Source organism: Prionailurus bengalensis, chromosome B3, assembly GCF_016509475.1.
Source record: "Prionailurus bengalensis isolate Pbe53 chromosome B3, Fcat_Pben_1.1_paternal_pri, whole genome shotgun sequence".
Classification (NCBI taxonomy): Eukaryota; Metazoa; Chordata; class Mammalia; order Carnivora; family Felidae; genus Prionailurus; species Prionailurus bengalensis.
Window position 1 is genome coordinate 2125508 of NC_057355.1, and position 26957 is coordinate 2152464.

Consider the following 26957-nt stretch of genomic DNA (forward strand, 5'->3'; position numbering starts at 1 on the left):
TTGTTAGCTGAGTTATGCAACCCCCCACGATGATGTTTTTGTCCTCCGGTTTCTTCGAGGATGACCAGAGTCAGCCACGGCACCGGCAGGAGGAGGCGCCCAGCTACAAAGGGCACGTGTCTCGGCCGCGCCTGGGACGCGTGGGGGTTTCGCTCAGAGGTGTGGGTGCCCGCTGGGTACCAGGCTCTGTCCGGCGGGGGACACAAGAAGGAACAGAGCGTAGCCGACCGAAACCTGCCCCCGGTACTCCCCGTATCTGTCCAGGAAGACTTCTCTGCAGTTTCCGAGAATTAACAGACCCTCGGAAGAGGGGGGGTCTGCGGGCTTTTCCCGCTTGGACGCCGAGAGTGTGGGGCTCTGGCCGACGTGGCAGGTGGAGAATTCTGCTGCCCGCTATTAGCAGGTGGGGGCGTCTGCCTGTGCGTTAGGCTCTGGCGCCTTGTATTCTAGGTTAACGTCAGTGTCGACTTGGATATTTTGACGGCCATGATGATGCTGATGGTGATGGTGATGATTCTATTATCGTTTTGCCTTTCAACACCCACGCACTTGTCATTTTTACCTGGCCTGTCGTTGGGGTTTTGACTTCTCCTTGATTTAGGAGTTGCATGGAAAGTTTTTTCTGTTTTTTTTTTTTTTAATTTTAAGATTGTCCCTCCTCTCTTGGTTAACTGCTGCCTTTTCAGAATTTGTAGGATCTTTCTATATGTCTTGTGATTTTTCTCTGATCACCTGTTCTGGTGCTTTGCTGTTTATAGACGGGAGTGTGGAGTGAGGGGTGGGGTCGGCAGGCCTCCCGTGCTCCGGACTCACCCTGGCCGCCAAGGGACAGAGGGGCTGTTGGGGGAGACGAGACGGGGGGGCTCAGGGCCGAGGGGCTCAGCTTTGGAGGCAGGCATCTGATGTGGCTTCAGAGCCGGGCTGTGGCCCCTGCCAGATCGGTGGCCTCGTGTAATTCACCTAGCTGCCGGGAACTTGAAAGAAATGGCTAGTAGCTCCTGGCAGGTTGTTAGGATCAGAGACAAGGTAGGTGGAGTGGAAGTGTGTCCTCCTCTTCGGGAGCTGCCCACCCCCCCCCCCAGGGGTTCCTTGCTGTTGTGCATAAGCAGGGGAGACCCAGCCTTCCCCAGAGGGAACACCTCTGGTCTGGCCTGATGGGTGTGACTTCTGATCTGGGAGGGTTGAGCCTGTGGGAGCAAGTGCCCCGGAGGAGGGGGGGGGGCAGCGGAGGCAGGTGTGGGCCTCATCCCCTTGGAAAGTGAGTCCACGGGCCCTGAGCCCACGAATCACAAATCCTGGCTCTGATGCCCCATGAACGTGGCTGCAGGCATTGAACACGACGGGACGTCGGCGCTGGGGTGATTTACTGGTCTCCAGATTTCCGGTCCGTTGAGTGAGGGGAGCGTGTTAGGCCCGGGTCTGCCTCTGCCAGACCTCACAGTCAGGCATTCCTATTTTGGCATAAAACCAGCCTATATAACCAGACCATGAGCGTGTAACCCCACGAGGACAAAACCCAACCCCTCCTTGTTCATGCTTGCACGCTGGGAAATATGTGATTCCTTTCTCTCTCTCCCTGATGCCCGGGAAGCCCCCAGAGAGAAAGCGGTCAGCGTGTGTGTGTGCAACCAGCAGGGCAAAAAAAGGGAAAAAAAGAGAAAAAAAAAAAGCTTAGCTGAGATACTTCCTCTGTAATACTTGGTTCCGATACTCAGAGTTACGGGAACGTGTAACCTTGCTCATCAATCTTGCTTTATGCCAAAGAAGCGAGGTTTAGATTATAATGAGTATTCATGTTTTCATAAAATTTTGGCCATATTGTTTCACTTTTTTTTAATTTGAAGAATTCTAATACGTTGTAGAGGAAGGTGACAATAGGCTTTTTTTTCAAGGTAGAAATACAAATAGACCTTTGGTGTTGAAGACATTTAACGTTAGTACTTTATAGAAGATTTTGTTATCGTTTTGATTTCTTTCAAGTTTTGATGAAAAACACAATTCTTTTTTTTTTTTTTTTTTAAACATTTGTGTTACGTTAACTTTTTTTTTTTTTTTCAACGTTTATTTATTTTTGGGACAGAGAGAGACACAGCATGAACGGGGGAGGGGCAGAGAGAGAGGGAGACACAGAATCGGAAACAGGCTCCAGGCTCTGAGCCATCAGCCCAGAGCCTGACGCGGGGCTCGAACTCACGGACCGCGAGATCGTGACCTGGCTGAAGTCGGACGCTTAACCGACTGCGCCACCCAGACACCCCCACAATTCTTTTTTTAAAAAAAAATTTTTTTTTGACAGAGAGAGAGACAAAGCATGAGCGGGGGAGGGGCAGAGAGAGAGAGGGGGACACAGAATCGGAAACAGGCTCCAGGCCCCGAGCCATCAGCCCAGAGCCCGAAGTGGGGCTTGAAACCACGCACCGCGAGATCATGACCTGAGCCAAAGTCAGACGCTCAACCGACGGAGCCACCCAGGCGCCCCTTTTTTTAATTTTTTTTTTTTGAAAAACACCATTCTTGACTAACTTTGAAAATCTGCAGTGAAAATCTCCCTTTTCTGAATTGACTTGCTCTGAGGGAAATTCACAAACCACGGGTCAGTTGTGAGCAGGCAGTTGGATGAATTAGGAATATTCAGGCAGGAACGTCCTAGGGTGTAAGAAAGGGATTAGGAAGTTCAGCAGGTTCCGGTGCCGGTTGGCGTCCTGGAGCGAGTCTGCGAGACGGGGACTGAGGTCCCAGGGGCTCCAGAGGAAGGGCAAGCCAGCAGGCCAGCCGGCCGCAGCGCTGGTAACAGCTGGGGTGGGGGAGAGCCAGGTGAGCGCCCCGCAGCTGACACGGGAGGTTCTAGATCGGCCTCGGGCCGACGCGGCAGGTTCTAGATCAGCCTCGCCTAGCAGAGCAGAATCCACTTGCACTCAGAACAAAGAAGAGAGCTCAGTCCAGCAGCGGAGTCCCGGGAGCGTGGCCCGAGTTAGCGGGACCCCCAGTGCATCTGACCCACTACTGTGCTTGGCAAAAGCCTTCCTGTCTCTCAGCATCTCGACCCCGGCCTCCGCGGTGGCCCCAAAGTCCCCCGTGCCACAGAACGCGTGGGTTCCCCCGCCGCGGCCCGGCCTGCCCCCCGAGTGCCCGCTGGGCGGATGGAGAGGGAGGTGTCCACCGCAGGCCCCGGGGTGCGTGTGACACACGCGCCTGGGAGTGTCGCCGTCTGACGTGTCGGCAGCGGCACGGCGGTTTCATTCCAGAGCGAGCACCTGCTCCCTGTCCGTCACCGGCGTTGCACCTTGCACGAGACCCCTCGCTGTCCGAAGGGTGGCGCGTCCTGCCGGAGAAGAGCCACAGCCACGGCAGGGAACACATGAGGCGCCCACGGGCCGAGAGCAGGGACGCGAACCCGGGCCTGAGGGCTCGCGGGCTCCTTCTCTCAGCTCAGGGCACACGTCTCCGGCCCGTGTTGTCTGCGGGAGGAGCCGGGTCCCCTGCGTCTCCGACCGCGTCTCTGGTGCCTGTGGGACGCGCCAGGGACGGGGCTGTGGCGAGACGGAGACACGGCCCGCGAAGCGTGTGGGTGGGACGCGGCGAGCTGGGCGCTTCTGAATTACTCGTGTCCTGGCACACAGTGTTCTTAGCGGCCAAATAAAGGCTTCCGGCTTACGATAAACAGGACGTAGCTTTTGCTTCCTTGTGTTTGTGTGCCGCGTAGTATTTTAATTAAAATATCCCGTGGAAGTTACCTCGAGGCCTTATTTTAGCCTGACTTGGGTAGGAAGTGAGGGCCCCACGTGGGCGACGCCTCGGAGTCACGCAGCTGGGGGTGCTGCCGGCAGTCTGGGTGGCTGGGCCCGGCCCCAGGGTCCCCAGGCCCCCGTCCTCGACGGGCCGGGGCGTGTTTCGGAGTGCGGCCGACCTCTTTCACAACTGCCCTTGAGTGGCCAAATACGGAAATTGGAATTCCGTCACGGTTTTAGTCGCGTGATGGGTGCTGCAGAAGAAAGCTGTCTCTGCCTTTCCACGCTCTCCTCTGCCTTCTGTGATGATCCTGGGGGACTCCTTTTATCTCCAGAAGAACAAGAGGACAGTGGAGTCCTTGAACTGTACTAGGGAGTGGTTTTCCTTTGTTTTTGCTCGGGAAAAAAAAAAAAAAAATCCAGGCAGAGTGGAGAGCTGGTGGGAAGGAGAACACGGTCTTGGGGGGGCAACGAGGTCAAAATTATGTTTAAATAAAATAGAGTTGTGACGTAGATCACCCCTGGACTTCCCTGAAGTCCGTACCTGCCCTCTGAGAAAGATCGCGGGTAGAAGACGTTGCTAGATCTGTAGAACACCGCCTTGGTGACGTGCCTGTCTTCGTGGTCCTCCTCCTTCACATCGCTGGCACATTTTAATGCCTTTGGGTTTTAGACATTTTGCAGGTAAAAAAAAAACAAGTTTTAGGGGCGCCTGGGTGGCTCGGTCAGTTGGGCATCCGACTTCGGCTCAGCTCATGATCTCACGGGTTGTGAGTTCAAGCCCCGCGTCAGGCTCTGTGCTGACAGCTCGGAGCCTGGAGCCTGCTTCGGATTCTGTGCCTCCCTCTCTCTCTGCCCCTCCCCCGCTTACGCTCCGTCTCTCTCCATCAAAAAAAAGAATGAACGTTAAAAAAAATTAAAAAAACCAAGTTTTACCCTTTATTACTCTGTTATTTACTATTTATTGTTTCTACTCTCACAGTAAAAAGTCACTTGGAATCCCAGGAGGGCCGGAGTATTCCTTTGTACTCTTTCAAAAGGGAATAATTGGTCAGATTTAAGAAGAACGTTCCCCCCTTTTTTCTTCCTTTTATTATGATAAAACATACCTGAGTTAAATTTACCATTTCAGCCACTTCCAAGTGTACATTTTTGTGGCTTTGAGAACATTCACACGGTTGTGCACTTGTCCCCACCATACGTCTCCAGAACTGTTCGTGACCCCCGACGGAAACTGTTCCCATTAAACAGAATGTTCACTCTGTTTTAAGTTTATTTATTTTGAGGGTGAGAGAAAACGCATGTGGGGGGGGAGGGGGCAGAGAGAAAGAGGGTGAATTCTAAGCAGGCTCCTCACTGTCTGCACAGAGCCCGACACGGTGCTTGAACCCACGAAGCGATCGTGGCCTGAGCCAAGTCAAGAGTCGGACACTTCACCAACTGAGCCACCCAGGTGCCCCAGAATGTTCACTTCTAAAGCACCATTTGCTGGGCCGTCTGGGTGGCCCCGTCGGTTAGGCACTCGACCCTTGGTTTCAGCTCAGGTCATGATCTCACGGTGAGTTCAAGCCCCACGTGTGGCTCTGTGCTGACAGCGCAGAGCCTGCTTGGGATTCTCTGTCTCTCTCTCCCTCTCCTTGCCTCTGCCGCACTCATGCTGTCTCTCTCTCTACCTCAAAATAAATAAACTTAAAATAACATAGGACAAAATGCCATTCGCTGCAACTGAAACTCCCAGGTCAGTGCTGTGGACGCCCTGATTCCAGCCCGCATTACCTCTGCGCTGAAGGGGGTGGTAACTAACACCACGGGGCGGCCGTGTCCCAGCCCCGTCGGGCAGGCGCCCCGTCACACATGGCGGGGGGGGGGGGGGGGCGGGGGGGGCGGGGGAAGGCGATCCCTGAACAGGTTGGCAGACACGGAGCAGACTGACCCGTCACACAGGCCTGCTCCCTCCGAACCCATGCCACACCCACGACGGGATGATTCTGCCAGCCTGGGTGCAGTTCCCGGGCACCCTCCTCCTCCCTTCACCTGCGCCCATGTTCCGGAGCCGTAAGGTGGCCGCTGCCTTGATAATTACAACTGGGAGTTAAGTCGGTAACCACTCAAAGCTTCAGTTCCATGATCTGTAAAATAAAGCCATCCGTCTGTACCGTCTCCGGGGCCTTTCCATCCCTGTCCTGTGGCTTGCGATATTTCCGTAATTGACGCTATGAGCTTTCTGTGTTCTTAAGAGGGATGAAGGGGCAGGTGGAAGTTTCTGGAAGAAGAGTAGGGACACAAAGAGGAAGGACACAAGACGGGGTTAGACCCGAGAGAGAGGAAGCAGAGATGCCATCGAGGAGGGACAGGGGGCTTCCTCACTGGGTCTGCCCCAGCAGAGTTGACTTAACAGATCTGCGTTTTTTGTTGGGGTTTTTTTTTTGAATTTTTTTTTTAATGTTTATTTACTTTTGAGAGAGAGGCAGAGCATGAGCAGGGGAGGGGCAGAGAGAGAGGGAGACACAGAATCCGAGGCAGGCTCCAGGCTCCGAGCTGTCAGCACAGAGCCAGACCCGGGGCTCGAACTCACGAACGGCGAGATCATGACCTGAGCCGAAGTCGGACGCTCAACCGACTGAGCCACCCGGGCGCCCCTACAGACCCACGTTTTGAGTGGACACAAAGTGCCCTGAAGGGCATCCCCAGTGTGAGTCGGGGGTACCAAGGCGGAGGCGGCCGAGCGATCACAGCAGGTGCAGGGGCCACGTTAGATCCCCGCTCCAGCCATGTCTGGCCGAGGAAACTGGAGAGCCGCCTGGAGAGGGCAGGGAGGAACCTCCGTGGGGTTTCTCTCATCACCTCGTTTAATTCCCGCCTCAGACCTGGGAGGGGGACTCAGGAAGGGGGGCGCAGAGAGGTCGGGCAGTCGGTGCAGGGCAGGGCCAGGATTTCAAGTCCGTTCTTCCCCCTAGCCTGCTGTGCACGTGCTCACCCCCACACCTTCACGTGGCCATGACCTTGTACTGAGCTGCTCATGAAAGTCTGGTTTGAGCCCAGCGTCCAGAGACAGGAACGAACCCCAGGTCTACCCCGGGTCAGACCTCCGGGACACCCAGGACTGAGCGCCGGCTTGAACCGCTCGCCGACCCCTCCCTCAGCTTTGCTTTCGTCCCTGTGATTAAGGAGAGCCTTTCTGTGTGGTGACACAGGTGACCCAGGAGAGGGCACGGATGTCCAGGAGGACGCCGATTGACCATCCGGTTCGAGCTCTGCCCTCCCTGCGGGAGTGACCCTGGGCGTGGGTTCACACCGCCAGCCGCAGGGCGGGGAGGTGGGGGGGGGGGCGCCCTGAAAAGACACAGCGGGTCGGGAACGCCCCGGCCCCGGGATGTGACCGTCTGGCTATACCTGGTGCACAGCAGCCTGTGGGGTGCAGGACCCCAGACCTGGCGCTCGCAGCCCGTGTCGGGCAGGGCAGACTCACCGACTGGATCCAGTGTGTGGACCGCAGCCAGTGTGAGCGCTCGCCTTACACCTCCCCTGCAGTGACATTGAATAATCGGGACTTGGATTCTGGAGTGTCTCGTTTTAAGAAACCACATTCAGCTTTGGCGACCGGTAGATAACGGAATGAGAGGTTTTAGGTTTCTCTCCCCGCCCGCGGGGATTTCACGAGACGCGCACGTCCCCCTTGGCTGTGCTTCTTGGGCAGGGAACGCGGAACCTGTCAGGCTGTACGTGGCCGAGTGGCCGTCTCTGTATTTGGTGGGACGGGAGTGCTGCTTATTAAATGGCTTTTTTGATCGGATGCCTGTGCAAGATGTTTTACATAAGCCCGCTCTGTAATCCCCTCGCCAAAGTAGGGTAGGTGGGAGTCCAACCGTTTCACGGGTACTTGTGCAGCGGTGGAGGGGCGGGGGGTGGCGGGGACAGCCTCTCCTGGCCTTTCCAGCGCATCAGGTGGTCAGAGAGCACCAGAAGAGTCTGTTATTATGAGAGCAGTTTCATGCACAATTATACTCAAACACGTCCAAGCAAATTATTCCATTTTCATTGTAGCTCATTGAAAAGAGTTCATTTTATGTTCTTTAGGACTCTACCTTTTCCTCTGAAAAATGATTTTTTTTTAAATTAAAATGAAGTCATGCTAGGTCTTATTATTTACTTATTTATTTAAGTGTAGTTTTATTTATTTTGAGAGAGAGAGAGCGCGTGCACGCAGAGGAGGGGCAGAGGGCGAGAATCCACACTGTCAGTGCAGAGCCCCGTCTGGGGCTCGATCTCATGAACCGATCGTGACCTGAACCAAAACTGAGCGTCGGACCCTCAGGCAGCTGAGCCGCCCCGGTGCTCGGGGTCTTAACTTATTTTTGCTTTGACCCAGAGTCAAGAGCAAAGTTGTTCCGAGCGTGGGCTTAGGCCTGACGCCCTTTCCTGCACCGCCCTCTGGAAGGAAATGTCGTACCCCCATGTGGGTGCACCTTACAGAACTCGGATAACATGTGTCCCGATGTGTTTCGAGACCCGCGAGGAGGTTTTGGAAGGGCTGCGCTGACGGGGCACGCACGTCACCGTGCAAGCCTGCCTGTGACGCCCTGGTGGTCCGTCCCATCCTATTATCGTCATGCTGTCTGTTCAAGAAAAGGACACCTTGTCTTTGTGTTTACAGATTTCAGGTTGGGTCTGTCCGTCTCCACGGGGCCTGGGCCGTGTGCTCCCACCTGGGGCCTCTGCCGACCGCTGTGCTCCCGTGGCTCCGGCTGGACCGCGGTCCCGGCCTCCTCTGTGCCCCCGGCAGGAGGGAGAGTGAGGCGCGTCCAGGGCCTGGTCCGTCGAGCACAGACATCCAAACAATTTCAGGAAGATGTTTCTGTGTCTTTTTCTAAAGATTTTATTCTTAAGTGATCTCTCCAGCCAAGGTGGGGCTCGAACTCACAACCCCACGATCAAGAATCACCTGCTGTACCAACTGAGCTGGCCAGGCCCCCCGGGAGATGTTTCCCATAATGACCTTGAGAGTCTGACTTTTACCCTCCCTCGGCTGCTCCACAGTGACTTGAGACTCCGTATCTTCCCAAACTTCTTTTTTTTCTTTTTCCTTTTATTGATTTATTTTTTTGTACGGGGAGAAGGGTGGAGGCCGAGGGAGAGAGGGAGGGAGAGAGAATCCCGATCAAGTTCCATGCTCAGTGCTGAGCCAGACATGGTGCTCGGTCCCACGTCCCTGGGATCATGACCTGAGCCGAAATCAAGAGCCGGTGTTCGACCAACTGAACCCCCACAAGTGCCTTTTCCCAAACTTTTTTTTTTTTTAATTTTTTAACATGTATTTATTTTTGAGAGAGAGCACAAGCGGGGGAGGGGCACACAGAATCGGAAGCAGGCTCCAGGCTCTGAGCTGTCAGCACACAGCCTGATGTGGGGCTCGAACCCATGAGCTGTGAGGTCATGACCTGAGCCGAAGTCGGACACTCAACCGACTGAGCCCCCCAGCTGCCCTGTGTGGTGTTCTTTCTTTCCCCAAAGACTCATAACCGGGGAGCAGTGGTTCGCCCCCAGATCACCGTGCCGTCCAGTGAATGAGGCTGCTTCTAATGTTGCGTTTGGCACATTTGATTTTGCAGCCAGTGTTGGGAGAATACCCTGAGTGAGCATGCCCCAATTGTCAACACTTCCAGAGGCTGTAATCATCTCGTGTATCAATGTCCCTTTTCCCCAAATTCCCTCGATCGGATGAAAAGAAACAGATACGCAGCCGACCTCACTGGCCTCTAAACTTACTAATTTTTTCAAGCAGCGTGAACGCAGCAGCCACTTTAAAACGCGTTTCCTTGCTCTTCACCGTTGGAGTGAACGTGCGAGCGGGTTCGCGAAACATCGTGTGAACGTTAAAGCAAAAGTCTAAACCGACACTGTACTTTTAAAGAGGAAAAGAAACGTGTTTCAGGTGATCGTGCTTTTTTCATCTTTATGACAATTAAACGATGAGGCCTGTGGTTCGGCTTGGGCCACAGAGCGTGGGAGACGGGCTTACCGTTCCCGTGCCCGTGGACGGAGGGTGCCGTGAGCCGTGGTGGTTTTCGGCGGGTCCTGGCGACGCACTCGCTTTCCCCAGTCCTCTTACTTTGAGGCTTTGCCCTGAAGTTTGTTGGGGCTTCTCGGCATCCCCGACCTCGCCTTCCGTTCACGTTCATGTTACCTTGTGTATTTAGCTTTGTCCTATGTCCGAAGGTATTTCCACCAGGAATCCTGGCTCTGAAATATTTAAAATACTGACTTCAAAGGCAGTGGCACCGTGCCAAGCATGCTTCTTGAGGAGATAAGGGGACACACTCTTGACCCAGGGCGAAGTCCAGGTCCCTTAACTTAAACAGGACGCAGGTGTCGTGGGGAGGCTCGGCTTGTCCGTGTTTGTAGACGGGTGAGAGAGCCCCACGTTAGAACGAAAACAAGCGGCCTTTACGTTCTCGGCGGAGTGATGGTTCCCACAGGACGACCTGCCCGGCTGACCCTGGGTGCGGGGGCTCCTGGGGGCCGACGGGAGCAGAGAAGTGGGCACCCCAAACCCACTCGTGATGCAGGGAAGGTGGTAGACACTTGGGGAGGTCGGAGGGGGGAGCCTTGTAGGTTCCTGGGGGGCTACTGTGCACATGGCGTTGCCTGCTTCAGGGTGCCGCCATTTGGGGCCGAGGCTCGCCCCTGGCAAAACGCGGGGGACTTGAGTTCCCTGGGTCGTGTCCGAAGTAACTCTTACCTAACGCCTAGGAAACGATGCTTGCTCTCAGCCTTGACGGATGGACTCCTCTTTGCTAGTTTGCAGACAGGAGATTCCAGAAGCTCGTACCCAGATCCCCAAGAAGATGCCGAACTTTGAGGGCGTGATCTATCCATTGGCATGATAACCACGTATGGAATTGACTTGCGATTTGTGTGAAGACGGTCTTTGGCTAGAACCACGTTCCCTTCCCGGGAAGAAACGCCTCAGGGGTACAATCCCCCCCTCCCTCCCCGCCCTGAGTGTGGGTATCGTTTCCCTTCCCTTGTGGGACTTCAAGTCTCATTGCCGGTGTGGGACCTACCACAGAGCGGCCGATCGCACACCCCATCGTGCTGGTGCGCGCTCGGTGAGCGGCTCAGGAGGGAAAAGACCCCACGCAGACCCGTGTTCGGGAGACGTGTGTGAAGGAGGTGGGACCGGAGGGACCCCGAGTTTTCTAGCCGGAGGGAAGGCGTGAGCACGTTCCAGGCAGAAGCTGTTTATGAGACAGGGAGGAGTCTGACTGCCGGAGAAGGTTCGTTCGGAGAGAAAATAAAAGGTTGGTGTGGTAAGGTGGGGCCAGATTATAGAGGTTAATCTGAAGACGTGGGTTTTACCCGAAGGCTAGTGATTTGCTGAAGGGGTGTGATTAGCAAAGGAACATAATACAGGTTTCTTCTTGTCTCTCTGTCTCTCTTTCATTATTGTTGGGTGTTTTTTTAAGATTTTATTTTTAAGTCCTCTCTGCACCCAACGTAGGGCTTGAGCTCACAACCCTGAGATCGGGAGTCGCACGCCCCACCGACTGAGCCGGCCAGGTGCCCTGCTCTGTCTCTCTTTTATTTAGTTAGTTAGTTAATTAACCTATTTATTTATTTTAAAGTTTATTTACTATTGAGAGACAGAGAGAGACAGAGCATGAGCAGGGGAGGGGCAGAGAGAGAGGGAGACACAGACTCCGAAGCAGGCTCCAGGCCCCGAGCCGTCAGCCCAGAGCCCGACGCGGGGCTCGAACTCACGAACCGCGAGATCGTGACCTGAGCCGAAGTGGGACGCTCAACCGACTGAGCCACCCGGGCCCCCCTCTCTGTCTCTCTTTTAAAGGAGGGGGTCTGTGGTAGTGGGATGGATGGGGGAGGGGTGGCGTGGAAGTCGTGGTGTGGTGGCTCATGTGCTGCATCGGGGCGAAGGCGGATCTGAGAGGGGAGAGGCGAGGTCAGAAATGGAGGGGGGGCCCGGCCTGGGGATTCCCAGGCTCCGTGATGTGCAAGTGTGTGCAGTCAGCACGAGTCCGAGTAAGGCCGTGGATGGAAACCAGGTCAGCAGTCAGGAACTAGGACACCTGCCCCTTCACCGGCCCTAGAAGGAGATGCGCAAACCAGAAAGATGGGGCAGACCGGGTGGGTGGTTTGAGTGGTCAGGGGCCCTCTGGACAGCGTGAGCCTCGGGGGGGGGGGGGCAGGTAGAGGCGATGATGGCGAGCCTTCCAGAAAGACCTCTGAGTAGCAGACCCGCGGCAGGGTGCCCGTGCTGATGTCCCCGCTCACTCATGCGCTGAACAGACAGGCAGGTCCTGTTAGATCGACCACGATGCAACCACAGAGCAGAAGCGGGGTCAGGAAAGCGACCGTCGGGCCAGCGTCTCCGCGCAGACACGGCGGGACTCAGCGGCTGACGGTGTGTGAGAGGCAGAGGGGAGACCAGAGAGAGACGTGCATCGTCGTGCATCGTCCTTCTCCGGCGCGTGCGGTCAAGGCTCTGGTGATGAGCGAGGGAAAGACTAGGGGAGGGGCTACACGGAGTCCATCCGGGAGTGTGAAGTTCAGGGGGAGGTGCCACGGAAGGGGGAGGGGCGGGGCTGAGCCGAGATGAGCCGAGGAACCCCGGCCGCGCGTCTCTCCGTTAACGGACGCTCGTGTGAGGTGGCCGCGTGTCGGGTGCCGTGCAAGGCTGTGGCGCTGCACGGGGTCCACAGGGACAGACGCGAAGAGAAGAGGCTCCAGGAGAGGGAGCTCTGAGGGAGGCCCCGCTCAAGGGTGGGTCGCGAGGCGGAGCGGAAGGAAGGAGGCGACAGCAGACGTGGCTCCGGGGAGGCCAGGGAGGCGCACGCCCCAGCGAACGGACGCTCAGCCAGCACCTGTCGCTCGGGCCCACGTCCTGCCCTCGTACCTCTGGAGGTGGGGAAGCTCGGGGAGCGCTCTCTCGTCCTGACCCCAGGGTCCCCGCGTGACGGCGCGGTGTCCGATCTCAGCGAGCGCACGCGGTGGACTTTCCCGGGTGTCAGAGCGCCCTCCGCTCCGCCCCATCCGCGTTCCGGGGCTCGGCCGGTGAGCAGGTGCCCACTTCTCCCCATGTCACGTCTTCTCCTCCGTGGGCGTTTTCTTCTCCCCTGCTGGTCGTTGCCCTTTACCTGTCTGTGCCGAAGCCGGGGCTGGGGCTGGATGACAGTAGAACGGTGAAGAAGTCCGAGGATTCTGGGGTTTGTAACCCTGGGGATCGAAGAAGGTGGGCTGGGGTTGATAGGGGACCCAGGGGATCAGAATTCCGGCCTCAGGAGAACGATGGGGTCAAAGAGGGATTGGTGGGGCCGTGGGAGAACAGGAGCGTCAGGAGGGGGCGCTCAGAGACGGACAGCTTAGTTGGGTGTGGTGCTCATACTTAAGATGGGGTGACACTAAGCCCTCTTGATGGTTCCTTGACGGTCCTGGGGTTCATCACGAATATCAGGGCCTCCTGGCCGCCTTCCAGTCTTTGTACAAACATAACTCTGAGCTGTTCGGTATATCCACTGGCCGGGCTCAGATTTCAGTGACGTGCTGGGGGTCGTGGGACCCCCGGGTCGGTCCCAGACTCCCCCATCAAGGAGTGGTGGTGCTCCAGCGTGAGGCTGTCCTGTCGCGAGTGCATTTCCTCTCGCCTCTCCCTGGAGATCAGTGTGCAGGAAATACCAGCTTATGTCTTTGACTCAGGGCCACAGATTTTATGAGGACGCCCGGGGGGGAGTCTAGAAAAATGTGTCTCAGTTTGACATGCAGAGGGGCACGTGGTCGACCAAGAGCTCAAGAGGCCCTTGGCCCTCCCAGCGGTCACCTGGGCTGATCTTGAATTTCTTGCCTCATCGACTATGATGTCCCGAGTCCTAACTACTGGTCTTAAGTTTACACCTCATCCGCTTGGCCCCCCCATACTTCTGTGTGCATCTGTGTCACCAGCAGGCTGCACACTCCTCGAGTCCTCTTATATCCAGTTTTCTATCCCCAGACCAAAGGAGGTGCTCAGAAACTATTTTTTGAACCCGTTAAAAAAAAAAATTGGCAGTATTTTCCAGGCATAGCAGCAAATCCGCGGATTAATCGCCGTGTAACCAGGTCAGTGTCAGAACCGGGTTCAGACCTTTAGCTGAGTGCGTGACTTCACGACCCACTACTCTTCATAACGTACTCGCCCCTGCCTTCATCCTGACTTGGGATCCTGGACTGGCAACAAAGGGGAAGATGACCCGATGACCGAACCACTGACATGGTTTCAAGGACAGAAAGTGATGAGTGTGGTTACGGACACGTTGAGTTTGAAATTACGCGTAACCGACAACCCATGCGTTCAGAGCCCCGCCGGTCACTGGCTGTAGGGCCTCGGACAAGTCACTGCACTGTTGAGTTCCTCCTGGATCCAAGGAGGACGAGGAGGACCCCTTGAAAGGTCATGTGACAATTCCGCTCCCTGGGGCCGGGGACCTCCTGCTCCCGGGGACTCAGGAGAAAGACCGGGGCTGCAAGTGAGAACTGGTTGTCAGAGTCACGGGGGTCAGTGAAGTCATCCCGAGAGAAGATGTAGGAGTGTAGGCAGACCACAGCAGGGGACACGAGGGAAGGGGACCGGGCTGGTTTGTGGTGGGGCTGGGGGAGGAACCTCCGTGTCCCCGAGGCCCAGGAGTGGATTCCAAGAAGGACGTCCTTGGTAGCGCAGACCGCCAAGGAGACATGGAACGGATAGCGTCCTCGGATAGCGGCCTGCAGGGCGTTGTGGGAGCAGAGGTTCCGCTCAGGGGCCCCCGGGTCAGGACGGGCTGGGGAGTGGCCGTGGGCATCGGGACTGCGGCCTGGAGAGGGAGGCACCGGGGAGGCTGGCCCGGTCTTAGATTCAGAGACCAGTTCGGTGTGGGTGGGGCCGAGGCTCCTGAGTCCCCAGAGGCTGGGGATCCCCACGCCCCCCCCCTCCCCGCCCCCGCCCGGGGTGGCAGGTGGGCCTGGTGTGCAGACAGGCACCTTCCAAAACGCTCGGGAGCACGGCCCAGCAGGCGGGGGAGGACCGTGTCGGGTGCAGACGCCTGGCCTCCCCGGCCTCCCGACTTGGAGTCCCCCACCCAGCGCCTGTGTCTGTGTCTGTGTCTGTGCCCGGGCAGCAGGGGGTGGGAGGTCTCCTTGTGAAGGACCTCCCGGCGTGGGGGCGCCCGGAGATCGCGCTCCTGTCCCCACACCTGCCTGCGGAGGAGGGGCGCTCGCTGGAAGACAGCACGTCTCATGTTTTGCCGGTGGACGTTCCTTCTGTTTTGCATGTGCTGTTTCCGCCTGCCGCCTGGTCCCCGGCCGGCAGGGCGTGACTTCTGGTTTATTTTGCGGTGAAGGTTTAGGACTTGGTGATTATTGATGTTTTTGAATGCTTTTCACTCGATCCTGCCGTGTTTTCTTTTTCAAGTTATGAACTTAAAATGCCCCATATCTCACACAGGCTTTGTAAGCGGATTGCATTTACTGGCTCTGTTTTCCCTCTGTCTTTTTATTTAATTCGAGAGCTGAAAGGGATTTAGGATCTGGGCTGACCCTTGGTACTTAGTATCAGTGAGCATTTAGTCTGAGGAATCCACAAGCCCACTGGAATTTCTGAGTATGGAAAATTTCTAAGGAAGGGAATTTACATTTTTTTTTTGTTAAATTCTCAAGAAAATCAGGGGCGCCTGGGTGGCTCAGTCAGTTAAGTGGCCGACTTCAGCTCAGGTCATGATCTCACGGTTTGTGAATTCGCGTCCCATGTTGGGCCCTGTGCTGACAGCTCAGAGCCTGGAGCCTGCTTCCCATTCTGTGTCTCCCTCTCTCTCTGCCCCTACCCCTGCTCACTCTGTCTCTCTGTCTCTCTCTCTCTCAAAAATAAATACACATAAAAAAAATTCGCGAAAAATTCAGATGCGTCTCAGTTTGGAACCATTGGTAGTATAGAGGTTATTCATCTCTACCTTTTTTCCCACGGAAAACAAAACCCTGGTGGTACAGTGAAAAAGACACACTTCAGTGGCCTCATCTGCACAGGGCAGCGTGGCCGCTGAGGCCCCTTACGAGTCCCTCTGAATATCTTTGATCCCTTCAAAGAATTACTTGCCCCCCTGCCCCACCCGTTCTCCAGCTCATCCTTTGTCATCAGGCAGTATAGTAAAGACCGGACACAGCGGTGGGAAAGTCCCGAACGTGACACAAATCAGAGCGTTGGCCCAGCGCTTCACGGTTGGCAAAGCCCTCCCCGCACAGGAGCATCGGCGTTGGACACAGTGCTCCCCGAGTCCTTGCAGAAAGACCTCACAGTATTGCTTCTGTTATTTATTTTCTTAAACAAGTCAGTACCTGATAACGAAAGGAAACGAGAAGAGAGGGGCGCCCAGCGGGCTCAGTCGGTAGAGCGCGCGACTCCCGATCTCGGGGTTGTGAGTTCACGCCCTCAGGCCCCACACTGGGCATAGAGATCACTTCAAAAAAAGAAAGAAAGAAATGAAAGTTCTGACTACCTGAAGATTAGCATCATGCCTTCTTTAATATGTTGATTTCAAGTCCCTTTTCCATTTATCGTTTTTGTTCTACGGAACATAATTGTGACCTCGTGTCTGTAGGGTGCTTTTTTCTGGACACGGTAGCTTGATTTCTCCCCACACTAAGTCTTTACGAGACGTAATTTTTAATGGTGTCGCGTTTCCTCATGGGCTTTATTTTTAGCGCAAAGTCTACCGTGAGTCGTGACGGTTTTTCGGGGGGGCCGTCTCCATATCAGAGCTATCTGGTGAACTTTTAAATCATAGTTTTGGTTGTAAAACGTAGCAGCCAGATAGAAATGTCCCTAACACGTAAGCGTCCAGCCTCGTGGACGGGAGAAGGTCACAGTGACCAGACGTATCCTGTAAGCCACATCCCACGAGGGTCACGGGCAACTTCAGGCACGTCTCTTCCCAGTCTGAGCGCCTCCCTTCCCCGTCCGCAGCCACTGCCCTCACTCGTAAGGCTTCTGGGCCCCGCTTTGCCTTAGGAGCTTTCTGCCCTGTTACGTATCCCCAACCGGTGAAGCTGAATCTGGGCAGGAGGGCGTCTCTGTAAATGGCGCCACGTAGCGCATCCTCTGCGTCTGCCCCTTTTCCTTACCGGTGTGTCTTTGGGTGCACGGGCGTGATGTGCACTCTGGCGTGGCCGCACCCTGGTTTCTGCACCGACCCGGCTGCTGACGCTCAGGGTTGTCTCCAGCCGTGCAGACACACGCCCGCACACCGTCTCGTGTCTGTTTCTTGGCGCACTTGCGCACGTCTGGCCGTGGCCCGTGTGCCTGGGAGTAGTTACCAGGTCGCAGGTGCGTGTCGGTACGTCTCTCAGCGAGTATCGCCAGCGTCTCCAAAGTGGTTCTGTGCACCTGTACGTTTGGTCAGTATCACATGCTGGTTTTGAATATTTTTCACGTTTGTTCATTTATCTTGAGAGGGAGAGACAGAGCACGAGCAGGGGAGAGGCAGAGAGAGGGAGAGACAGGGGATCCCAAGCAGGCCCCACGCTGTCAGCCGGACGCAGGGCTCGAACCCACGAGACTTGAGATCGTAACCAGAGGCGAAGTCAAGAGTCTGTCCCTCCCTGCCGTTTAGATTTCTTCTTTTATTGTAGAAAATGCTGTATTTTTTTTGTTGGGTTGTCTTTTTCTCGCCGCCCTGTAGTAATTCTCTATACATCCCAGGTACGAGCCCTCTGGTGGTCACGTGCTGAGGCCGGGGGCTTTTCCCCTTTGGTGGCTTTGCCTTTTCGCTTGCTCACCGGTGAGTTCTGATGACCGGATGTTCTTGACTTTGATTCAATACAATCGTCAGTGTTTCCCCGTTACGGCGAGTGCTTTGTGTTTTACCTGGTGACGTTTCCGAGTGGAAGCTCTGGGTCCGAAGCGTCGGTGGTCAGCGGGGATGTGAGTCCGGATGTGGCAGGTGAAGCTTGCAGGGACCATCCTGGGCGTCGGATGCTGGCCGAAGGGAAGCCAGGAGCTAATGGGTCTCGCGGGGAAGTGGCTCCGGCCTCTGTGCAGCGCTTGGGGGAGGTCACCGTGGAGGTCACGTTCCCTGACGTTGGACGGGTTCTGTCCCCCACCCCCCAGCAGCGGGCCGTGCCCCTTGAGGCTCGGCCCGTTTCTGCCGTGTCTGTTCAGGGTGGCCCCGAGGTCCAGGGGGCACCGTGTGCGGGACGAGACCCCGAAAACACAGGTGGGGCCATGACGATAGAAAGCGGTTGTGGCGGAAGGCTGCCCTGCGTCACCCCCGCCTTTCTGCGCACCTGCCGGGGCCGGCGTCCCGCTGTGGTGCCCCGCCGACCTGTGGGCTCTCGCTTTCCGTTTCCAGCCCTGCTGGTCTGAGTCCTCAGCCCTGCGTTCGCTGCCTTCAGTTTGCATTTTCCTCCTCCTCTGCTCTTTTTCTGTGATTTAGGGCTCGTTGGTTTGTAATCCACAGCAGAGGGAGGGGCCCACGCTCTAAATGTGGGACTTCTTCTCTCTCCGGGTGTCTGCAGACCCCCCACCTCCCCATCCCGTGAAGTGTCCCCTGGCCGCTATGCTTGGGGGAGGGGTCACAGACAATTCTGGAATCTGATGCACATCGTGCAGGGCGGAGGGGGCCCCAGTCTTATGTCTGCTCCCCTCACGGGTCCCTGAGCCCTCGGTTAAACGCTCCTGCGGTGGAAGGACCCTGCGGTGGCCTCCCTCAATAGAGCGTTTCCCCGCGAGGTGGTCTGCTGGAACACTACGACAGGTTCCTCTCTGGCACCCCCGTCTTTTGGGCCTCATCGAGGGGCTCTGTGTTCTAGAATCCTCGGTCTCTGCCTTAGATTCGGGACAGGATGCCGCGGCCATCAGTTCCTTCCTGAAACCTCTCCATAAAACTCCTCCTGCTGACCGTTTTCTACTAACCTGTCCTTCCGACTGACGTGAAGCCCCAGGCACGACCCCCCAAGACCTTTATCCCGGGACCCTCTTCTGCAGGCACAGGTGCCCTGGGTGGTGTTAGGTGCCAGGGGCTGGGGCCGCACAGGCTCTTCGCTTTAGTGAGAGAGGCCGGATCGGGTCCGGGCACGTGTTTTTCTGCGGGAGGACAGAGCAGCTCCTACGTTGTGGTTCCTTAGTTTGTTGTACTCTTCTCCGCCCCCGCCCCCGTGTGATTCTGAATAGCCCCATAACTGTCTCCCTGTCCCCTTGCACACATCTGTCACCGTCCTGCACACCCCCGAAGGGTGAGTCTTCCCAGAGCATTCACTCTGTCCCCATCACCTTGCCCTTGGACAGCTCCCGCTCCCCTCATCATCTGCGGGACAAGCGCTAACCCTTTAGCCGGCCCGCCCGCCTCTGGCTCTGCCCTCAGCCACCCCGAGCCGTGCGCCTGCCCCGCGCTTTCCCACGAGGCACTGTGTTTCCCGGTGCTGCTCACGGAGAAAGTCCTTTTTATCCCCGCGTGTGCAAGTCCCGTCTGTCCCCGTGGCGCAGCTCAGGTGCCGGCTGCTCACAGACCGCGTCCCTGCGCACACCCGTGGAAATGCAGCCATTCCCTCCCCGAAGACCTCCTCGAGATCCCCTGCTTTCCCATGGAGCTCGGGGGAGCTTGAGGGGGAGCAGGCCGGCCTGAAGTCCCGACCGTCCGTGTCACCGAAGGCCGTTATCAGAAAGCGTCGCGCTCTGCGTGAGTTGCAGGAGGAGGGAGACTGTTGGGTCGCGGGCTTCAGCTCCACCGGCCGATGCCAGAGTATCTCCCAGGTGCCTGTGCCGATCGGGACTCGCACAGCGGTGTGTCGGAGCCCCGTCCTCGTCCTTGCTCGCCCTTGACGTTGGACGTTGTCTCCCATCCCAGCCTTCGCGGCGTGCTCCCGCCAGGCCGGGGCCTCGCCAGGACGTCCGCCTTGCTTCCCACCGGGACGGGCACGGCGCACCCTTCTCTCTAGAGCCGCGACCCGCAGGCTGCACTTGGGATTCTTCTCGGTTCCGCCGGCCGGAGCCGAGTCCTCTGGGGGACCGGGGAGTGTGGCCGCGTGCCCCGTGTCCCTTCTCCCAACGAAACGCCGGGAAGGAGTGGCTCGGGAGACCATTGGCGGGTGGAGAAGCTGAGATTAGCCTGCAGGAGACACTGAAGAAAATACAGGCGTCTTCAAATTAATCGTCTCTCTGTACCTGCCTCTGATAGACATGAATTCCTTTCATGTTTTATTAAAACCGCACTTGAAGGGCTCTTAATAACAACGGTATAATTTGCCAAACGTGCGTTCGCTTCTATTTCAGAAATGCGTTTGTGATTATCGGAGAAACCGTAAAGAGGGAGTAATAAGAAACGAGACCAAAAGGGAATTTATAACGCGTTCATTTCGTTCGTCCCTCCCGCTCCCAAAAATGTCACGTCCGTTATATTTGCGAAACGTTACAGAAGGGGGAATCCCAGCCCCTTAGGGCAGAGATAGCCCCTAACATCTGTCTCTGTGACGTTCACATTCGTTTGAAGCTAAAGTGTGTAAGTCAGATGATGTCATCTTAAACCGGTAGCCGCGGGGGTTTCGCGAGTTTAAGCGAGCAGGGCTTTGCGTCTCTGTCCTCCCCCGTACGTGAGCTAACGGCGTGCGCCCTCTGGTCTCTGCAGGTACGGCGTGAGTCCTGAGAACATCATCCTGTACGGCCAGAGCATCGGGACCGTCCCCACGGTGGACCTGGCCTCGCGTTACGAGTGTGCCGCAGTCATCCTCCACTCGCCTCTGATGTCAGGCTTGCGCGTGGCTTTTCCGGACACCAGGAAAACATACTGCTTCGATGCGTTCCCCAGGTAAGCTCGCACCTGTGCCAGTGCTGGGGCGTCCGACGACCCGAGTTGAGCCGCCACCGTTAGCTGTGGGCACCGATAAATACTTCCTGAATGTGCCCAGGGCTCAGAACCTGCGCCGGGCACGTTGGGGGTGTGGCGGCCACGGGGACGCATCCGTCCGCCAGAGACTTCGTCCTCTGGGCCTCGCTCACCTGGAGAACTCTCCCAGACGATGTGCGAGGACCTTGCTGGGACTGACATCCAGGATTAGCTGGCTCGGCTGTGAATGCAAAGATAGAAAGAGCCGTGCCCACGTATCCTAAAAACACCTCCCGTTCAGTATTCGCTCGTTCACGGAGACGGGCGCGCATGGTTGGACTGCAAAGAGCTCGATGCAAAATGCACGATGGGGCCATTAGCGGTCTCCACGCTGACATGCAAACCGCGAGCACCGTCAGGTTTGAAATCAGACGGGACGGGCGAGGGAACAGGTGAGGTGAGCCGCTGGCGGGCCAGTGACTTCCGTGCTGGGCTGACGGGCCGCTGTCCTGACATAAGTGAGCGAAGCCAGCCCGGCCCCAGACCCCTGCGAGCTGCCCATGTTGTCCTGCTGTTCCTCCCCCACCCCCTTGCCCGGGCACATGGACGAGAGCCCTGGGCCGGGTCCTCCCCGGCTGGCTTCCGGGAGGCAGCACATTTGCCACCTGCCCGTCCTTGCTGTTTCCTCGTCCCGCTAATGGGAGGAGCAGGAATGGCCGAATCCACCCCACTCCAAACGCAGAAACCGCGAGCCGGTGGCTTCTTGAATACCTCTGTTGGAAGATTTCACTTGTTTTTTCTTTTTTTTACAACCCGAGTCGAGAAGGGGCGCCTGGGCGGCTCGGTCGCTGGAGCGTGCGACTCCCGGTCTTGGGGTTGTGAGTTCGAGCCCCACGTTGGGCAGAGATTACTAAAAAAAAAAAAAAAAAATCTTTAAAAGAAAAAAACAGAAAAAGAAAAATCTGGGCTTGAGGAAAGTACTTTTCCTAAAAACGATTTGCCCGCTCAACTTGTCCCGTCGCACGTTGCCCAAGCCGTCTGGGATTGTCACGGCGGGACTGGCCGGCGGGAGAAGCCTCAGCAGAAATAAAGCCCAGTTTTAGGGTTTTGATCGGCCCGCTCGTGGCTGTCATTCTGCTCCTGCCGGAGGGGAAAGGACACCATTCGGTTACACAAACGTCCGCCCAGACTGTCTCCTCTGTGCAGAACGAGGCCCTCTGATAGCAGCTTGGGTGAACTTGAGTTCTGTGCGGTTTGCACCAGGGCTTAATGAGATGCAGCTTCATGGGAAGCCTGACCCAGCTGCAGATTCCTAGCGGCGTGGCCGGGAATGCTAAGTGGGGCGAGTGCCCCTCAGACGTGGCCTTATTTGTGCCGAATTGGTAACGAGAGGCCAGTTTGTTGAAAGGGAGATGTTTGGCGTGTTTTGTGGGAAGCGATGTTAGGAGTTACCGGGGCAACAAAATGAATAGGTTGCTTCCTGACTCAAATTAGCATATACCTTAAAATATAGCCATGGCAACTAATTGCAGCTTATTAATTAACAGTGAACCCAGCAACTAATCCTTGCTGGCTGTGTCTGGTCCGTCAGGCACCGGGCTGAACACTCCGCCGCGAGCCTCCCTCACTTAACTCTTCGCCACGGCCTTAAGTCGGTCAAGTTACAAAGGACTCATTTTACAGATTAGGAAACTGAGGCTGAGCCAGGTGAGCTGTTTGCCGAATTAAAGTAGGGGCGTGGGGACTGCCAGAAAGTGCCCTGGACGATTAATATGATGGATTCCAAACCACGGGCAGTCATGCAGATGTTCTCTTAGAGCTCTGTTGGTGCTTCTGTCTTTAAAAAAAGGTATTGCCGGGGCGCCTGGGTGGCGCAGTCGGTTAAGCGTCCGACTTCAGCCAGGTCACGATCTCGCGGTCCGTGAGTTCGAGCCCCACGTCGGGCTCCGGGCTGATGGCTCAGAGCCTGGAGCCTGTTTCCGATTCTGTGTCTCCCTCTCTCTCTGCCCCTCCCCCGTTCATGCTCTGTCTCTCTCTGTCCCAAAAATAAATAAACATTGAAAAAAAAAAAAAAGGTATTTCCTGTTTCCTTTTTCTATTACAAAAAAAGAAAGAAAGAAGGAAGGAAGGGAGAAAGAGAGAGAGAGAGAAAAAGAAGGAAGGAAGAAAAAGAAAAGGAAAGAGAAAGAAAGAAAAAGAAAGGAAAAGAAAGAGAGAGAGAGAGAAAGAAAAAAGAAAGAAAGAAAAAGAGAAAGAAAGGAAAGGAAGGAAGGAAGGAAGGAAGGAAGAAACAGGGCGCCGGGGTGGCTCAGTCGGTTGAGGGTCCAACTCTTGATTTCGACTCAGGTCGTGATCTCACGGTTCGTGGGCTGGAGCCCCGTGTTGGGCTCTGCACTGACAGTGTGGATGGAACCTGCTTGGGATTCTCGCTCTCTCTCCCTCCTGCTTGCACTGTCTCTTTCTCAAAATAAATAAGAAAACTTTAAAAAGAAAAGAAAAGAAAAAGCTTCAAGTTAAAAAAAAAAAAAAGGAGTCGTGATCATTATTTGGTCTGTAGCTTATTTTCTTTTCCATTTAGACTCAGACATCTAACTGGAGACACTGTCCAGGCTGTAGAGATTCTCCTGAATTGTGCAGAACCGCCCCAAGTCTGTTCCGTCAGTAAATATCTTTCTAAGTGAATATAACTGGACTCCCAGATTCTCAGAAGAAGGAGTCTCGTTAAAATTAAACAGGAGAAATGGGGCGGCTCCTGGGGGGCTCAGTCGGTTCAGCGTCCGACTTCAGCTCAGGTCGTGATCTCGCGGTCCGTAAGTTCGAGCCCCGTGTCGGGCTCTGTGCTGACCCCTCGGAGCCTGGAGCCTGCTTCGGATTCTATGTCTCCCTCGTTCTCTCTGCCCTTCCCCCACTCGCGCGCTGTTTTCTCTCAAAAATAAATAAACATTAAAAAAACAATTAAACAGGAGAAAAGCGGGTTGGGGATCTGCGAGATTGCATGCTGGCACCCCTGGCCCTGGTCTTGGCAAATCTCTGGCACGTCCTGAAACCATCGGAGGCGTCACGAGTCACTCGTAGAGGTTGCGTGCGGTTGTCTCGAGAGCTCTGTTACCTGCACAGGCTCAGGCCTGCGGTAGTGATGCCTCCCTGGGGTGAGCGCCCTCCGTCGTTACCGGGAGGTGGGCTTTCCTGTCTCCTCCTTTCTCGTTGGAGAGTGAGGCAGGTGTTGTACGGAAGGGGCAAAGCGCCTGGCTGTGGAAGACGTTTACTCTTTCGGCAGCGGGGTCCCCGAAGACGGTAACACCTTGTCTCCTCGGTAGCTGTGGCTGGGACCAAACACAGAAAGAAGTCACGGGCGGGGGACTCTGGGGAGGACACCCGGCCAGATCCGCCTCTCTTGCCGCGTCCACAGGTTAAGTGGGGGTCCGTCCGTGGGCGAAGTCGCCTGGCCAGCCGGCCAACGAGGCTTAAGGTCTTGAGCTTCTCTTCGGGAAACGTCTTCGGACCCTGCAGCACATTCCTTTGGAGATCCTCAAATATCCATCCTTTGGGGTAGATTTGATTCTTGTCAACCGTCCGAAATCATTCGGACTCAAAGCTAGGTGCTGCATTGTGTTTACAATGCTAAGTAGCACAGTGTTTATGGAAAGCGAGGCATCAGCACTTAGGAAGTGAGGTTTGTGGGGATCTTGTCCGTCGATTCTGAAGCCGTCTCGCCAAGAAGACGGAGACCCTGGGCCGTGTGGATTAGGTGTTCAGCTTTCCGAAGAGACGCTCTGGCGGACATGCTAAGTTCTGGCCTATTTATTTTTTTAAAGAAATCCTCTCTCCAAAACATGAATATGTCCGAAATATTAGTTACTGGATGGTTAGTCCGGAGGCTTTTAGCCGTTCTGTTTGTAATGAAATACTTTAACGAAAACACAGTGACCAAATGCGGTATGGTGTTCTTGACCGGATCCTGGAACAGAAAAAGGGCATCAGTGGAAAAACTAACAAAAACCCAAGCAAGGTCTGGAGTTTAGGTTACGGTGACATGCTGACGTTGGTTTCTTGGTTCTGACAATCTTGCCGTGGCAATGTATGGTGTGAGCCTTACGGGAGACGGGCTGGGGCGCACAGGAACTCTGTTATCTTTGCACCTTTTGTGGAAATCCAAGATTATCGCAAAATGAGAAGTTTTTTTTTTTTTTTTCAGTTTATTTATTTATTTTGAGAGAGAGCAGGGGAGGGGCAGAGAGGGAGAGGAGAGAGAGGATCCCAAGCAGGCTCCATGCTGTCAGCACAGAGCCCAGCGCGGGGCTCAGACTCACCTACCGCGAGATCACGACCTGAGCTGAAACCCAGAATCGGACGCCCACCCAACCGAGCCACCCGGGCACCCCCGAAAAGTTTACTTAAAAAAAAAAATGAGTTACGAGGAAGGTATTACCCTTCCTCACCTGTGATTGCTGATCCGGTTACATTAGGTGCAACGTATCTTCCCCGGGCGTCACTAACGGAGCCCCTTTTCTCCCCGCCCCGTTCTCTTTTGCAGCATTGACAAGATCTCTAAAGTCACCTCTCCTGTGTTGGTCATCCACGGTACGGAGGACGAGGTCATCGACTTCTCCCACGGCCTGGCCATGTACGAGCGCTGTCCCCGAGCCGTGGAGCCCCTCTGGGTGGAAGGGGCCGGACACAATGACATAGAACTTTACGCACAATACCTGGACAGACTAAAACAGTTCATATCTCACGAACTGCCTAATTCCTGAAGAAGGCGCCTTGATCGTACCTCATTTACTGTGAACACACGAGTCCTCTGTTTCGCACGTGCTTGAACTGGGCAGCGGTGACGGTGTGACAGCCACGGGGGAAGCGCCCGCCTTTCGGTGTTCCAGTCAAATTGCAGAGGAGGTCCCAGCCTTCTGTATCTGGAGGCGGCTCTCCTTGTTCACACAGCACGCTAAACCGAACATTTGTGGCAGCCAGCGTCCCCCGCCTGGCGGGAAGGGGGGAATGGGAGCTGGGTGCCCGACGGTCGGTTTTCCCGTGCTGTGTGGGGAATGCTCACGTCTGTCGCCCCGCTGTCCCCACCGGTCACGGTTCCCTTACCGCAGGACTCCGCCCTCTCCCCACCAGTGTTCTCAGTATTTGACACGCAGCTCTTTTTCCGGCCACTGGATTCATGGGTTCGATCCATTTGTGAAGCTGTGATTAGAATACAACCGGAAAACTCGGGTGATGAGAATTCATTCCTTTGCTACGTTTCGTTCACAGGCTGATCTCTTACCCCAAACAAACCAGCCCAAGGGTGATTTACTGGAACGATCATGAACAGGTTCATCCACTGGAACCATGTAAACATAACTGGAATATTCTTAATCAAAAGGAAACTGGGGTTTTTTTAAGCATAAATTTATTACTAGTCCACAGAGTTTTAATATTTTGATGGTCCGGTTGGTCTAACACAGAGCCTAGCCGACTTTTCCTTCTGTGAAGCCCTCCTGGTAGGACTTTTTTAAAGTACTGTACATATTTGCAATTGCATTGTGCATATAGATTCTTAATGGGTAATTTCCTTTTGTCGGGCTACAAGGCAAACTGCAGATCCCTCGTTTGTAATGTAAATGATTGAATACATTTTGTTAATATGTTTTTATTCCTATGTTTTGCTATTAAAAAAATTTTATAACATTTCCAAGACAAAAAAAAAAATTACAAGTTGATGCTTTGAACAACTTACGTAATGGAAATTTCACTAAACTAATCCTTTTAGTTTAGGAGTTACTTGGGTTTTGACACTGGAGCTGCACCGAGTAAGCATCAGAAATGGAAGATGCTTAAAAATTGCTACATTGCTCATCTTGGTTGGGGGTTTGGGTTGGGGGGGGTTCCTCGGTTTTGATTTCATTTTTCTTTTCAAATTTAAAAGCCTTAAATGTACTGTAAGCCTCAGATTGTTGTACAGCTGGATCGCGAACGATTGCCAGTCTGTGTACTGTGGTGTGGAGACAGCACGGCGGTTGGCCACGGAATAAAGAATGCATGGATCAGAGCGTGACTCCCGCCGTACTTTCCTTCCTCTCCGCGTCAGAGACAGTCACGAGTGAGAAAACGCTATGTTGTTCAAGAAGAAACCCTCGGGGCTTTCCGATTTCACTGCCTCCCGCAGGGCGTGTGCCTCTGTCCCGCCAGAGACCCGAGCGGACTCTGGAAGAAGCCAGGGCGTCCGGCGAGTGGCAGTAAAGTGCAGCCGGGACCCCGGCAGAGTCTGCGTTGGGTCCTGGGCACGAAACAGGTGATGAAGGCACCACGGCCGGGGGGAGCGGGGTTGGGGGGTGGGGGGAGAATGGTGCCTGCTTTTTGGAAAACCCAAATCAACTGTGGTCCATAGTCGTTTCAGCCCTTTGAC

At 55.3% G+C, this 26957-nt stretch overlaps 1 protein-coding gene across 1 annotated transcript in view; it reads left to right on the forward strand.

The window, feature by feature from the left end:
• The window catches only part of ABHD17C (abhydrolase domain containing 17C, depalmitoylase), a 49357-nt gene extending 22757 nt beyond the window's left edge, over positions 1-26600 (forward strand). Inside the window, exons 2-3 of the mRNA XM_043553888.1 lie at positions 20366-20545; positions 25098-26600. Of these exons, the coding sequence (XP_043409823.1) occupies positions 20366-20545; positions 25098-25317 (400 nt within the window). The 3' untranslated portion in view covers positions 25318-26600. The remainder of the gene's footprint in view (positions 1-20365; positions 20546-25097) is intronic.
• Positions 26601-26957: the final 357 nt, after the last annotated feature.